This window comes from Dreissena polymorpha, chromosome 3 (genome assembly GCF_020536995.1).
Source record: "Dreissena polymorpha isolate Duluth1 chromosome 3, UMN_Dpol_1.0, whole genome shotgun sequence".
Taxonomy (NCBI): Eukaryota; Metazoa; Mollusca; class Bivalvia; order Myida; family Dreissenidae; genus Dreissena; species Dreissena polymorpha.
The window spans coordinates 144,959,912-144,974,021 of record NC_068357.1 but is presented as its reverse complement, the minus strand read 5'-3'; the positions used below and the strand labels follow the sequence as shown (position 1 = coordinate 144,974,021).

Genomic DNA, 14,110 nt, shown 5'->3' with positions numbered 1-14,110 from the left:
CACATATAAAAAAACGTATGGTCTCGCTTTGAAAACTCTCAATGCTTTTGATAAACACCTTCATGATTCAAAACTCTCAATGCTTTTGCATACAATATTCATGATTCAAAACTCAATGCCATTGCATACCATGTAAATGATGCAAAACTTTAAATCCTTTTTTCTAATCACGTTTGAGATTGAATAATTTCTGTTTTATTTAAAATCATGCTTGCAAAAAAATAATTAACATATTAACTCCTATAGTAAACTAAAAAGTATTTGAAAGAAAATATCAACACAAACTAGCTGGAACACTCAGACAAACTGCAGGATCTAACAGTGCAACTATGGACTAATATATCTAACTATTCTCATGCCTTTCTTCGATTCTGAAACAAGCAAGGCAGGGAAGCTTAAAAGAGGACAAAATTAATATTCAAGATGAAAAAACAGCTTTAATCTCAACAAGTTACACATTTTTACATGCTCCCTTTCAAGTATTAAAAAGTTAAGTCACTGTCCAAACGTCAGACAGAAGTCATTTTATTTTATCAGCTTTAGACAAAAATGTGTATGCATGTCATGTTTAGAGATTGTATTATCATTTTGGAATGTAAATATGTATGCTTCAATAAAATGCAAGACTGAATGGAAACCAAATAACATTTTAGATTCATCTACTTGAAGACACATCAAATTAATACCAAATACCACACCAAAATTCAATGACAAAACGTAACAAGAGGGCCAAAGTTCTTAAGTTGCTCAACTAAGACCTGAAGGAACTCATGACACGTTTTGATAAGCTCTTGTGACATTTCAAGAACAATTTTAGAACTCGGCCAACTCATAAGAACAAATATTCTGCGCAAGTTTTATGATGATTGAGCAAAACAAGGCAGTAACAGAGTTTGCAAGCTTTTAGTTCATTTGACTCTGTGACCTTGTTTTTTATTCAACATAGATTGGAATTCATCTGAGATGTCATTGAGACAAATGCTCTGACAAACTTAAACAAGAGATGTGTTTGTCAGAAACACAATGCCCCCTTGTGCGCTGCTTTGATTTTTTTACCTTTGACCTTGAAGGATGACCTTGACCTTGACTTTTCACCACTCAAAATGTGCAGCTCCATAAGATACTTATGCATGCCAAATATCAAGTTGCTATCATTAATATTGCAAAAGTTATGACCAAGGTTAAAGTTTTTGGACACATACAATGACAGATAGACACATACAATGACAGACAGACAGACAATTGGCAAATTAATGTGGCCTCTAGAGTGATCAAAAGCTTTTCCTTTAATTTGACATAGTGACCATATATTCAATCTAACGTGACCAAGTTTCACAGATACTGTTCATAGGAATTTTCTTGGGTGAGATATCAATAGGTTTCTTCTGAGCAAGTTTCATAGAGACAAGAGCTTGTCATAGTAGTGCCAAATCCCCACCGAAATGTGTTTGCTTGTATGACAACATTTGTTTTAGAGAGTAGAATAATATTTGTAAAACAAATAAAGGGAGATAATTCAAAAACTATGGCTGAAAGAGTTATGGTTCATGTTCACAGCAATTCTCCTAGTTGCCATCTGCTTATATTTCTAGTTTCAAGTAAATATCTTCAATAGATTTAGAGTTATGCTCCGGACAAAAATTAATTTGGTTATTAAAAAAAGGGAGATAATTCATAAATCAAGGTAGATAGTGTTATGGTTCTTAGTCACTGCACTTCTCCTACTTGCCATCTGTTTATATTCAAAGTTTCAAGTAAATCCCTTCAGTAGATTTAGAGTTAAACTCTGGACAAAAAATTACTTTGAAATTAAATAAAGGGAGATAATTCAAACACTAAGGTAGATAGAGTTATGGTTCTTAGTCACTGCACTTCTCCTACTTGTCATCTGTATATATTTCAAGTAAATCCCTTTAGTAAATTTTGAGTAATGCTCCGGACAAAATTTACTTTGAAATTATATAAAAGGGGAGATAATTCAAAAACTAAGGTAGATAGAGTTATGGTTCTTAGTTACTGCACTTCTCCTACTTGCCATCTGTTTATATTTTAAGTTTCAAATAAATCCCTTCAGTAGATTAAGAGTTATGCTCCGGACAAAAATTTACTTAAAAATTATATGAAAGGGGAGATAATTAAAAAACTAAGGAAGAGTTATGGTTCTTGGTCACTGCACTTCGCCTAGTTTCCATCTGTTTATGTTTCAAGTTTCAAGTAAATCCCTTTTGTAGATTAAGAGTTATGCTCCTGACAAAAATTTACTTTGTAGTTATATAAAAGGGGAGATAATTCAAAAACTAAGGTAGATAGAGTTATGGTTCTTGGTCACTGCACTTCTCCTAGTTGCCATCTGTTTATATTCTAAGTTTAAAGTAAATCCATTGAATAGATTTGGAGTTATGCTCCGGACAAAGTTTCAGACAGACAGATGGGACCAACGGGACCAATTACTGTATCCCCTCCAATTTTTTTCGGCGCGGATAATAAGGCAATAAATATGACCTCTTGAGTACTCACAAGGTATAAGAAAACAGGCAAAAGCTGATCACAAAAGCTCATAATGAGCATGTTATGATCAGGTGAGCTTAATATAAAAAAGTTGCAAATTTAAGAAAACACTAGTTTAAGAAGCAATACCAATCCTTTAAATCATATGCCTCTATAGCAGCACTTATTTCTTTTCAAGTATTCCAGAGTAAGCAGCTACATAAAAATCAGTGAACATGCATGTACAGCGGCAAAAAAAACAGCCATGAAATCAATCCATGATGCCGGTTTAAAAAATACTTCTTAAGTTCTAATTCCAGTGCAATCATATTTAATGGAATATGACCTACCTTGCCCTCCTTCCTCTCATGACCAGCAACCTGCCCGGTTGCCACCTTCACCTGGTCTGGATGAATGGCCAGACTGAAAGCAGCAAAGGGACCCTTTAGCGGGATAAGTACAGGGGCCATTTATTTTGCCCTGTTTGCCTTAACAGTAGGCCCCGGTTGATCCCAACTGTTCTTGAGATCTCCCCCATAGACACCAAATACTGGTTCTAGTCCCAGGAATCAGACTCAAGAGCATTTCAAATAAGCCTATGGCTGTCAATGCAATTGAGGTAAAGTTAATAGGTTTAAACTGAATAAAAAAGGCTTTAATGATTAACTAGAGCTTTGTCACAGACGTGACGAATACCCCCACATGCCGCATTGACACATTATATTTTGCATGTTGTCTTCACAAAAAACAGTTGACACCATGCTCAATTTTTAAAACGCACTATATGAACCCTTGACCTAGTTTTTGACCCAGAAAGGCCCATGTTCTAACTTGGCCTTAAGATCATCCCCATAAAACTTTGACCGAGTTTGGTGAAGATCGGATGTAAACTACTTGAATTAGAGAGCGGACACCATGCTGAATGTTAAAAAACGCACTAAGTGACCCCGTGAACTAGCATTAGGCCCGGAATGGCCCATGTTCAAACTTGTCCTAGAGATAATTTAGATAAAACTTGTGACCAAGTTTGGTGAGGATTGGATGAAAACTACTTGAATTAGAGAGCGGACAACATGGTGAGGTTTAAAACGCACTAAGATACCCCGTGACCTAGTTTTCGACCCTGCATGACCCATATTCAAACTTGATCTAGACATCATCTAGATACAACTTCTGACCAAGTTTGATGAAGATTGGATGAAAACTACTTGAATTAGAGAGCGGACAACATTGTGATGTTTAAAACGCAGTGACCCTGTGACATTGTTTTTGATCCGGCATGACCCATATTCAAACTTGCCCTAGACATTATCAAGTGACCCTGTGACCTAGTTTTAGACCCGGCAAGGTCCATGTTAAAACTTGACCTAGACATCATGTAGATACATTTTCTGACCAAGTTTGGTGAAGAACGGATGAAAACTACTTGAATTAGAGAGCGGACACTTAATACGGACCGACAGACAGACAGATAGACAAGTTCACTCCTATATACCCCCCTAAACTTCGTTTGTGGGGGTATAAATAATATCGTATTACTTAAAAGTAGTATTTTTTATTCATGATAGATTAACAAGCAAATTTCCATTTTATGCCTACACAATACTACATTTTACATAAATATCCATTAGGCTGATTAACATTTGATGCCTATAAAATGTTATAAGATACATGTTTGTCCAACACTCTACCATTTGATATCGTCAGTGTGTTCCGTGTAGTGCCTCTGTGTCTGCTCCTCGAAGTTATGGAGGACAACCACTGCAGCACTGAAGTAGATTACTTCCCCTGTTGCTATGGTGTACAGGTTTGACCTGCAGTCACGACCACGGTAACCATATCTGAGCTAATGGGTCAAGGTCATTGTGGTTTGAAAAAGTAAGCAATTTATTTATTTCTATCCAATGAGGCAATTGTTACATAAAGCTGGTGATAAAATTGAATTGAACTTTTCTCCAAAAGGCTCCGTATTTTTTATAATTATAATATTCATAATAAAAGCTGCGCCATGAGCGCATGATACGCCCGTCGTTCGCCAATGAAGTAGTAAGGTAATAAATAACCCTTTGAATCATTTTTTTACTTCAGTTTATTTGTATTTGAATACATGGTTTATTTTATAAGTACATGAGCATGGAAATCACGAAATTTTGACGAACAAAGTCCCATAACTCTGGAACGACAATTCAGAATTCCGTCAAAAACGAAAGGGGATCAGGGTTTATCAATATTAAGATTGTGTTGAAATTTGAAAAAAATCCATCGAAGGATATTTGAGCTACAGTAGGACATTCAATGAAATCACGAAATTTTGACGAACAAAGTCCCATAACTCTGGAACGACAATTCAGAATTCCGTCAAAAACGAAAGGGGATCAGGGTTTATCAATATTAAGATTGTGTTAAAATTTGAAGAAAATCTGTCAAAGGATATTTGACGTAGCGTACGACATTAACAGACGGACGGACGGACGGACGGACGGACGGACGGACAGACGGACGCGGGGTATACCATAATACGTCCCGTCATAGACGGGCGTATAAAAAATCCATCGGGGGATATTTGAGCTACGGTAGGATACATGAACAACAATAACATTTAAGGTCACAGTGACCTTGACCTTAGAATGAATGACCTTGAAATGACCAGTGGTCATCTAAGTGTGCTTGCAAACCTTCATGTCAAGTTTGAAGACTCTATGTCCAAGCATACCAAAGTTATAACAATTTTAACATTTTAACATTTAAGGTCACAGTGACCTTGTGTGACCTTGACCTTAGAATGAATGACCTTGAAATGACCAGTGGTCATCTAAGTGTGCTTGCAAACCTTCATGTCAAGTTTGAAGACTCTATGTCCAAGCATACCAAAGTTATAACAATTTTAACATTTTAACATTTAAGGTCACAGTGACCTTGACCTTCAAATGAATGACATTGAAATGACCAGTGGTCATCTTCTAGTACTGGCCAATCTTTATTTCAAGTTTGAAGACTCTAGGTACAAGCATACCAAAGTTATAACATGAAATAAGAACTTTAACATTTTTACATTCAAGGTCACAGTGACCTTGACCTTCAAATGAATGACCTTGAAATGTCCAGGGGTTACTTACTAGTTCTGGCCAACCTTCATGTCAAGTTTCAAGACTCTAGGTCCAAGCATACCAAAGTTATAACAACTTTAACATTTTTACATTCAAGGTCACAGTGACCTTGACCTTCAAATGAATGACCTTGAAATGTCCAGTGGTTACTTACTAGTTCTGGCCAACCTTCATGTCAAGTTTCAAGACTCTAGGTCCAAGCATACCAAAGTTATAACAACTTTAACATTTTTATATAGCTACAGTAGGACATTCAATGAAATCACGAAATTTTGACGAACAAAGTCCCATAACTCTGGAACGACAATTCAGAATTCCGTCAAAAACGAAAGGGGATCAGGGTTTATCAATATTAAGATTGTGTTAAAATTTGAAGAAAATCTGTCAAAGGATATTTGACGTAGCGTACGACATTAACAGACATACGGACGGACAGACGGACGGACGGACAGACGGACGCGGGGTATACCATAATACGTCCCGTCATAGACGGGCGTATAATAAAAATGAAACAAACCACTTTTGTAAAGGCCTGAAAAAAGCCTTGATCATTGTTCCATCATTATCAGTTTAAAATAAAGACCTGGATCCAATGCGTTAACAAGCTCTTTCCCAGCAACATTATAAAGGATACACCCATTCTAGTTTGAGTTGCTCGGCAGGCGGGTTTTGAGGTGCCTTCACATCATACTTGCCCTCATCCTCGATGTTGGTGGGGGCGTACAGGGGCACTGGGCGGCCCTTCAGGTGCATGCGGATGTACTTGTCCTCTGAAAATGAGCAACCACCCAGGTATGTTAACTCTTTCAGTGCTAGAACCGAATTTTGAAGGCCTTTGCAAACAGTTTGGATCCAGATGAGACGCCACAGAACGTGGCGTCTCATCAGGATCCAAACTGTTTGCTATTCTGATAGTATTCTTTGAAAAAAATCAAAGAAAATGCTTATTATAGAAATTCAGCAGACAACATTTTAGCAGACGACAAATTTCCCAACATGCAAAGAGTTAATGAGCATCGCTCTAGGATACCGGCATTTAATGCTTGTGCGAAAAGTGTTGTTCCTTATTAGCTTAGAATTTTTATCTCAGGTGAATTGTGTGTCCAAAATTTGTAGATAACCAATACATATTATTACATACCAAACAAATTTGGGCCTTGAGTTTTCAGAAGTCTAAATAAACTATTCTACACCTGGATGTCTCAAGTTTTGACGAAAAGGTCATTATTTGTTGAAACTAACCAGAGTTAACAAATACAATGTTTCATACCAAATTTGACACATTTGGACGATGCACAAATAAAGTGTTCAGTATCCAAGTCATATTTTATTGTAAGAAAAAATTGATAATAGTTACAAGTTACATTTACATCATAAGATAATCCACATTCTAAAAGTGCATTGTATGCACTGAGTAAATGCTATAATTACCTGAATTCCATGTTGGCTCTTTGATACTAAAATAGAAAAAAAATATATGAATGACTGATAAAACTTATAAGAATATTTGGTTAACACAATAAGATTGTGTCTGATAAAGTAAAAAGTTATAAAGGTATCAATAAGGGACTGTTATTCAGATCTTCTTTAGAAAATGAAGAATGAACATAAAAAAAAAAAGAAGATGATTCTAAAAAAAAACTTTATCAAACCTATTAGTACGGATATATTCAGTTTTTATGAAGAAATTTAAAACATTGATATATCAAGTGTAGTAGCAAACATAAATTGGTAAAAATACATTTTTCACATTGACTATGTTTTGCGGTTGTAATAAGATTTCTAATCTGAAAACACCAGTTTAACTATTACAACATATTTAATGCACATTTAATATGGAAATTGAGCGTCATTTACTATAACCTATTGTGAACATTTTTTTTCTTGTTTTAATGTCTCCATGTTTATCCATTATTAGCCAAAAAACACACACAAAAACAAGATGCCAATTTTAATATTCCTCAACGCCTGTGGTTTAAGCCTAGTCAGTATCAATAAATTGGTCCATATGAATAAATCTTAGTCCACAATTAGGTCCATGCCAAGGTCAAAATGAGGTCAGATGATGTGGAGGTCAAAATGAGGTCAGATGATGTGGGCGTATTGGAAGAGCTGAAAGTATTAAAGCTTTGAATAAAGCTATTAAAATATTATACCAAACACATCATTTTGGGTTTACTAAAAATTTGACCATGGGCATTGGTCCAAAAGAAGGTCAATCTTGAGGTCAAAATGTAGGTCAAAGTCAAGGTCAAATTAAGGTAAGGTCATGTGGATTTGTTGAATGTTCATAAACAAAATCCATACAAGTATCAAAGTTTTGTATCAAACAAGTATCAATGTGACATGAAATTCTATTTTTGGGGTTTGTAGTCCAAAATGAGGTCAGGTAATGAAGGCTTGTTGAGAGAGTGCTATAATATAACATCCAAGTAAGTATAAATGCTTTGTTATAAGCGGTATTTATTTAATACGAAACCTGTCATATAGTGTTAACTTCATACGTATGGACAGACGGACAAAATGAAGGACAAGTCAGTTCCTTTACACCTCATGGCAACAGAAGATGCCTTAAAAACAATAACAATATAAAATACATCTTAATGTCATATATAGTTTACTTTACCGGTAGTTTATTGTTAGTAATGTGGTAATTTTAATGCAGAGAATTCCAAGCAACCGCAAAAAGATTGCCAAGGTGATCCTGACTTGCTTACTTGAGTTGATGAAACCATTATCAAGTGTAAGATTGTTATAAAATGTATCACATAAATACATGAGTTAAGCACTTGGAGCAAATCATAATGAAGCACCAGTAAGAGCCATAACATTAACAAAACAAAACAATTCCACAGAATTTAGTGCACTATCATCCAATGATTGTTTTTGAAAGGTTGCCTTGTTTTCAAATAAGCCAGATAAAGGAAAAACTACAATACGGATGATGCATCAATATCGTTAATCAAATCAATTAACTTGTAGAAATTAAGTACATGGTCACCAATAGTTATGATTTGTAAGTCCAGTCAGCATGTTCTGAGATTGTGAAAGTTTCTATAATAACAAGCAAATTAGTTGAATTGATATCCCCCGCCAATATGCTTCTTGACACAAAAGTGTTATATTTTACACTCAAACAAGAAATATCTTTTAAAAAGATATACGGCGTTGATTGTGGTTGGAGTTTATGGAAGGTAAAGATTTAAATGAATGAGATCAAGGATAGCGAATGTCTTTTTCTGTGCAGTTTTTAGCTGCATCAAACGCAGTAGGGGATGTTACGCAGAGTTTTCGCGGCTTATTTTACATTATTACATATTGCTGGTCATAAACCTATAGATACAAAACAGAAAACCAAAGTCAACCGGCCACACGTGAAGTCTCCGTACATATTTTAAATCTGTATACGCGCGTTCTTCGAACAAACCTGTTTGATTGGTTTATCGGGCATTGCTACGTGTATTTGATTTGATTATTAACAGTATCGAGAATCATCGCGCTCATACTTAAAACATTAGTCAATATGCTGCAATAATACATTAGTAAATATGATGGAATAATTCTTGTTAATTAATTAAAAATAATATTTATCATGGTATTGTTGAAAACACATTAAGAATCTATTATTGACATGCCATAAAATAATATCGCTGGATATCTTCATTTCACATCTTTCTGGTGGTAAAGAAAATTCCAGTTCACCTAGTTCACGCTATAGCGTCTTTATTATATAACTATTATGTTACTGACCGTGAACTCCGAACAGCACATAAGGTCTGACCTGTATATAAACTCTGACATTCAAACACACTAAACGCGAACTGACCGCTTATACCTCGCGGGTTGAAATGCAATGCATTAAAGTGAGGCATCGCTTCCACTGCTCTTTATACTTTTACATATAACATGTTGACAGGAATATGGAAGTCAGTACTAAATATGAGAACATGGCCTTTAAGTACCCAACGTTCTCGCGCTGAAAATCCTCTGAAAATAAAAGGTGCACGCACAAACTGTATTGATGTCGAGATTGAGTGTAAAACTGTTCTATCTATTAAGCCTTTTTATTAGAGATAAAACTGTTTCATGCTGAACACGCAGTAAAACAGTGTTACAAAGACGCGGACATGTTTCCAATGTTCTAGTGGTATTATCAAATCAGCCAATGCAGTCAATGAAGTGTATTCATCTGTACTTGGCAGCGGGAAGTTTTATTTGAATTCTATTGGACGCTAACAAAGGTCAGGCTAAGGTGAAAAGCTGGCGTATACAGCTAACGCCGAAAAAGCATTTTTTCAAGATACAAAGGGCCATTACTCCGCTAATAACAGATGGTGTACAATGCCATTTGGCATGCATCATCCTCTTATTGATATACATACCCATACCAAGTTTCAATGAAATCAGCCAAAGCACTTCCATGATATGGCTCCGGACACACAAAAAAAGCATTTTTTCAAGATACATATGGCCATAACTCCGTTATTAACAGATGGTGTACAATGCCATTTTGCGTGCATCATTCTGTTATCCATATATATACTCATACCAAGTTTCAATGAAATCCGCCAAAGCACTTCCAAGATATGGCTCCGGATGGACGGACGGAAAGACGGACAGAAGGACAACGCCAAAACAATATCCCTCCGCCTATGGCGGGGGATAATAATGCCATACAAAGAAAAGAGGGCAGCACTCCCTAAGTCACTCACCTGAGACCCTAAGGAACAAAACTATTCAGGTGAGCTCAACACTTAACTGACAACTATATGAATTTTCAGGCTTACGTTTATTCATGATTATGACATGCAAAGTCAGTAAAAAGAAGAGGTTTAATCACAGACAAGATAAATTATTAAACTAGTTGGTCATGGATCTGTAGGGTTGAGGCTACATTCAACTAGTGCATGCATTTACTTACATACGTAATCTTTGAAAGTTTCTAAATAATACAGTTAAAAGAATCAATTGTTACTGAAAAATATAAAAACTTTTGAAAAATATTCATGAACAAGAAGTAATTAAAGTTAGTTTCATCATTTAATTTTTGAAGGTGCATGAAATACCAGGAAAAATATATATAATGCATTTAATTCCCCAACAAAAAATAATACAATGATTGAACATAAATAACAAAATGCAAATATATTTGTGCATAACATAGTTCAGGAAGAATTTATTTAAATACTGTTCAAAATTTCCAAAACAAAATCATAGAGAAAGTAAATTTCTATCACCATGTAAAGAAACCGTCGGAGACGGGTGATGCTCCCCAAAGTTTTTTTTTGTCACAATATTGCACTATATATTCAGATTAAAGGAAACGTCTTGAGGTGCATAACTTTGGACAAAATAATACGATGGATGGTTTAGCAACTTAAAAATTTCAAAGGGCCATAACTCATCTAACCAGAACCCAATAATAACATGCTCATCTCCTCAAGGTAGTTAAGCTTCCAATAAATCTTCATATAAGTCCAGTCAGTAGTTGAGGAGAAATAGCCCGGACAAGAATTGCACTCTATGTACCGTTTATAGAAAATTTCAAAGGGCCATAACTCTGTTAAAAATCATCCGACCATAACCGGCTGATAATATGCACATCTCCTGTAGGTAGTGAAGCTTCCCATAAAGTTTCATTGAATTCCCGTCATAAATTTCTGAGAAAAAGCTCGGACTAGAATTGCACTATATATACAATGGAAAATTTCAAAGGGCCATAACTCTGTGAAATATCATCCGACCATAACAGGCTGATAATATGCACATCTCCTGTTGGTAGTGAAGCTTCCCATAAAGTTTCATTGAATTCCCGTAACAAGTTGCTGAAAAATAGATTGGACAAGAATTGCACTATATGTACAATGGAAAATTTCAAAGGGCCATAACTCTGTGAAAAATCATCCGACCAGAACCGGCTGATAATATACACATCTCCTCTAGGTAGTGGCACTTCTCATAAAGTTTCATTGAATTCTGGTTATTAGTTGCTGAGAAATATCCTGGAAAAGAATTGCACTATATGTACAGTTAATGGAAAATTTCGAAGGGCCATAACTCTGTGAAAAAATCATCCGACCAGAACCGGCAGATATTATGCACATTCCCTCTTGGTAGTGAAGCTTTCCATAAAGTTTCATTGAATTCCGGTCATTAGTTGCTGAGAAATAGCCCGGACAAGAATTGCACTATATGTACAGTTAATGGAAAATTTCAAAGGGCCATAACTCTGTGAAAAATCATCCGACCAAAACTGGCTGATAATATGCACATCTCCTCTTTGTAGTGGTGCTTCCCATAAAGTTTCATTGAATTCCGGTCATTAGTTGCTGAGAAAAATCCAGGACAAGAATTGCACTACCGTAATTACTCTATGTTTTCGGACACTAAGTTTTCGGACACCCCTTTTTTTAGCAAAAATAATTATTTTCCGTGGCTCTTAATTTTCGGACACACAAGTTTTCGTCCATAATTAATGTCTCTAAGTTTTCGGACAGTATATTTTACAGCGCTATTTTACTAAATTTCGGTCCTGTTTTCGATATCTAATGACACTTCGATCAAGGGGTTTCACAACCAGATTAACATCATCAAACATGGCAGGTGCATGCCTGAGGGCAACGGACCATTACATTTGCGTTATTGGGTAAATAACCTTGTAAACCGGTATTAAACAATGGTTTCGCCTGATAGCATAAGCGTTATGACAATTACCAGGGGTAGTGTCAATTAACAGTTCAATTATCTACCGCAATGTTACTACCCCTTCTCAGTAAAATAACTTTGACAAATACTTAACGCTTCAAAGTGTGATGCACCCTATTGCATGTTTTACGAACAATGGAAGGTATTAGACAACAACTATCGGAAATGAACAAACGAAGAATTCATAGTTTGCTTTTTTTATTGCGTTAATTACAGGTTCATACTAGCGAGTATCGGTACATCACATGCTCATTTCTGAACTCGTTGGTCAAAGTACAACCTTGTAGTAACTTTCTGTTAAATAAATTAAGCATTTAAAATCATTTAAAATGCAGTGCAAACATATATAACTGTAATTTTTACTATACGGCATGGTATTTTACAAGCGCGTTCTATTACCGGTAGTCGTTGATACAATTGACGCTATTTTCGGACACTTCAATTTTCGACTCTTAGTTTTCGGACACCTGTATTATGTGAATATTTTTCGTATCTAAGTTTTCGGACAAGAAAAAAATTAATTATTTTTAAGTGTCCAAAAACATAGAGTTATTACGGTATATGTACAGTTAATGGAACATTTCATAGGGCCATAACTCTGTGAACAAGATGTGTTTGTGAAACACAATGTCCCCCTATATGATGTTTGACCTTGGAGGATGACCTTGACCTTGACCCTTCACCACTCAGAATGTGCAGCTCCATGAGATACACATGCATTTTAAATATAAAATTGCTAGCTTCAATATTTCAGAAGTGACATTACATGAGTAATTTTGACCCATATATATGACCTTGAAGGATGACCTTGACCTTGACCTTTCACCACTCAAAATGTGCAGCTCCATGAGATACACATGCATGCCAAATATCAAGTTGCTATTTCGATATTGCAAAAATATTCATAAAATAAGCGATTTGGGCCACATATATTTGACCTCTGACCTTGAAGGATGACCTTGACCTTGGCCTTTCACCACTAAAAATGTGCAGCTCCATGAGATACACATGCATGCCAAATATCAAGTTGCTATCTTCAATATTGCAAAAGTACTCATAAAATGAGCGATTTCGGCCACATATATTTGACATCTGACCCTGAAGGATGACCTTGACCTTTCACCACTCAAAATGTGCAGCTCCATGAGATACACATGCATGCCAAATATCAAGTTGCTATCTTGAATATTGAAATACTGCAAAATTTTACATTAAATGAGCGATTTTGACCCATATATTTGAACTTTGACCTTGAAGGATGACCTTGACATTTCACCACTCAAAATGTGCAGCTCCACGAGATACATATGCATGCCAAATATCAAGTTGCTATCTTCAATATTGCAAAAGTTATTGCGAATGTTAAAGTTGGCGCAAACCAAACAACAGACCAACCAACAGACCAACCAACAGACCAACCAACAGTCAGGGCAAAAACAATATGTCCCCCACTACTATAGTGGGGGATTTAAAAATCATCCGACCAGAACTGGCTGATGATATGCACATCTCCTCTTGGTAGTGAAGCTTCCCATAAAGTTTCATTGAATTCTGGTCATAAGTTGCTGAGAAATAGCCCGGACAAGAATTGCACTATATGTACAGTTAATGGAAAATTTCAAAGGGCCATAACTCTGTGAAAAATCATCCGACCAGAACCAGCTGATAATATGCACATCTCCTCTTGGTAATGAATTCCAGTCATTAGTTGCTGAAAGATAGCCCGATCAAAATTGTGGACGGACAGACAAAGCCGCGACTATATGCTACCCCCAAATTTTTTTGGGGGAGCATAAAAATAATGCAACAGT

General features: G+C 35.9%; 1 protein-coding gene and 1 long non-coding RNA gene across 8 annotated transcripts in view; both read right to left on the bottom strand.

Moving 5' to 3' along the window:
• Nucleotides 1-14,110, bottom strand: part of LOC127871827 (echinoderm microtubule-associated protein-like 2) — an 83,260-nt gene that overhangs the window by 17,735 nt on the left and 51,415 nt on the right. For all 7 annotated transcript variants that reach the window (XM_052415055.1, XM_052415054.1, XM_052415052.1 and 4 more), the window contains 4 exons: nucleotides 7,026-7,051; nucleotides 6,229-6,364; nucleotides 4,179-4,328; nucleotides 2,838-2,910 (listed from right to left, as the gene is read on the bottom strand). In XM_052415055.1, coding sequence (XP_052271015.1) covers nucleotides 2,838-2,910; nucleotides 4,179-4,328; nucleotides 6,229-6,364; nucleotides 7,026-7,051 — 385 coding nt within the window. The remainder of the gene's footprint in view (nucleotides 1-2,837; nucleotides 2,911-4,178; nucleotides 4,329-6,228; nucleotides 6,365-7,025; nucleotides 7,052-14,110) is intronic.
• LOC127871877 (uncharacterized) lies at nucleotides 4,559-6,193 on the bottom strand. The gene is made up of 2 exons (XR_008045591.1): nucleotides 5,724-6,193; nucleotides 4,559-5,578 (listed from the first exon to the last, which is right to left on the bottom strand). It is a non-coding gene; the product is annotated as an uncharacterized LOC127871877 (long non-coding RNA).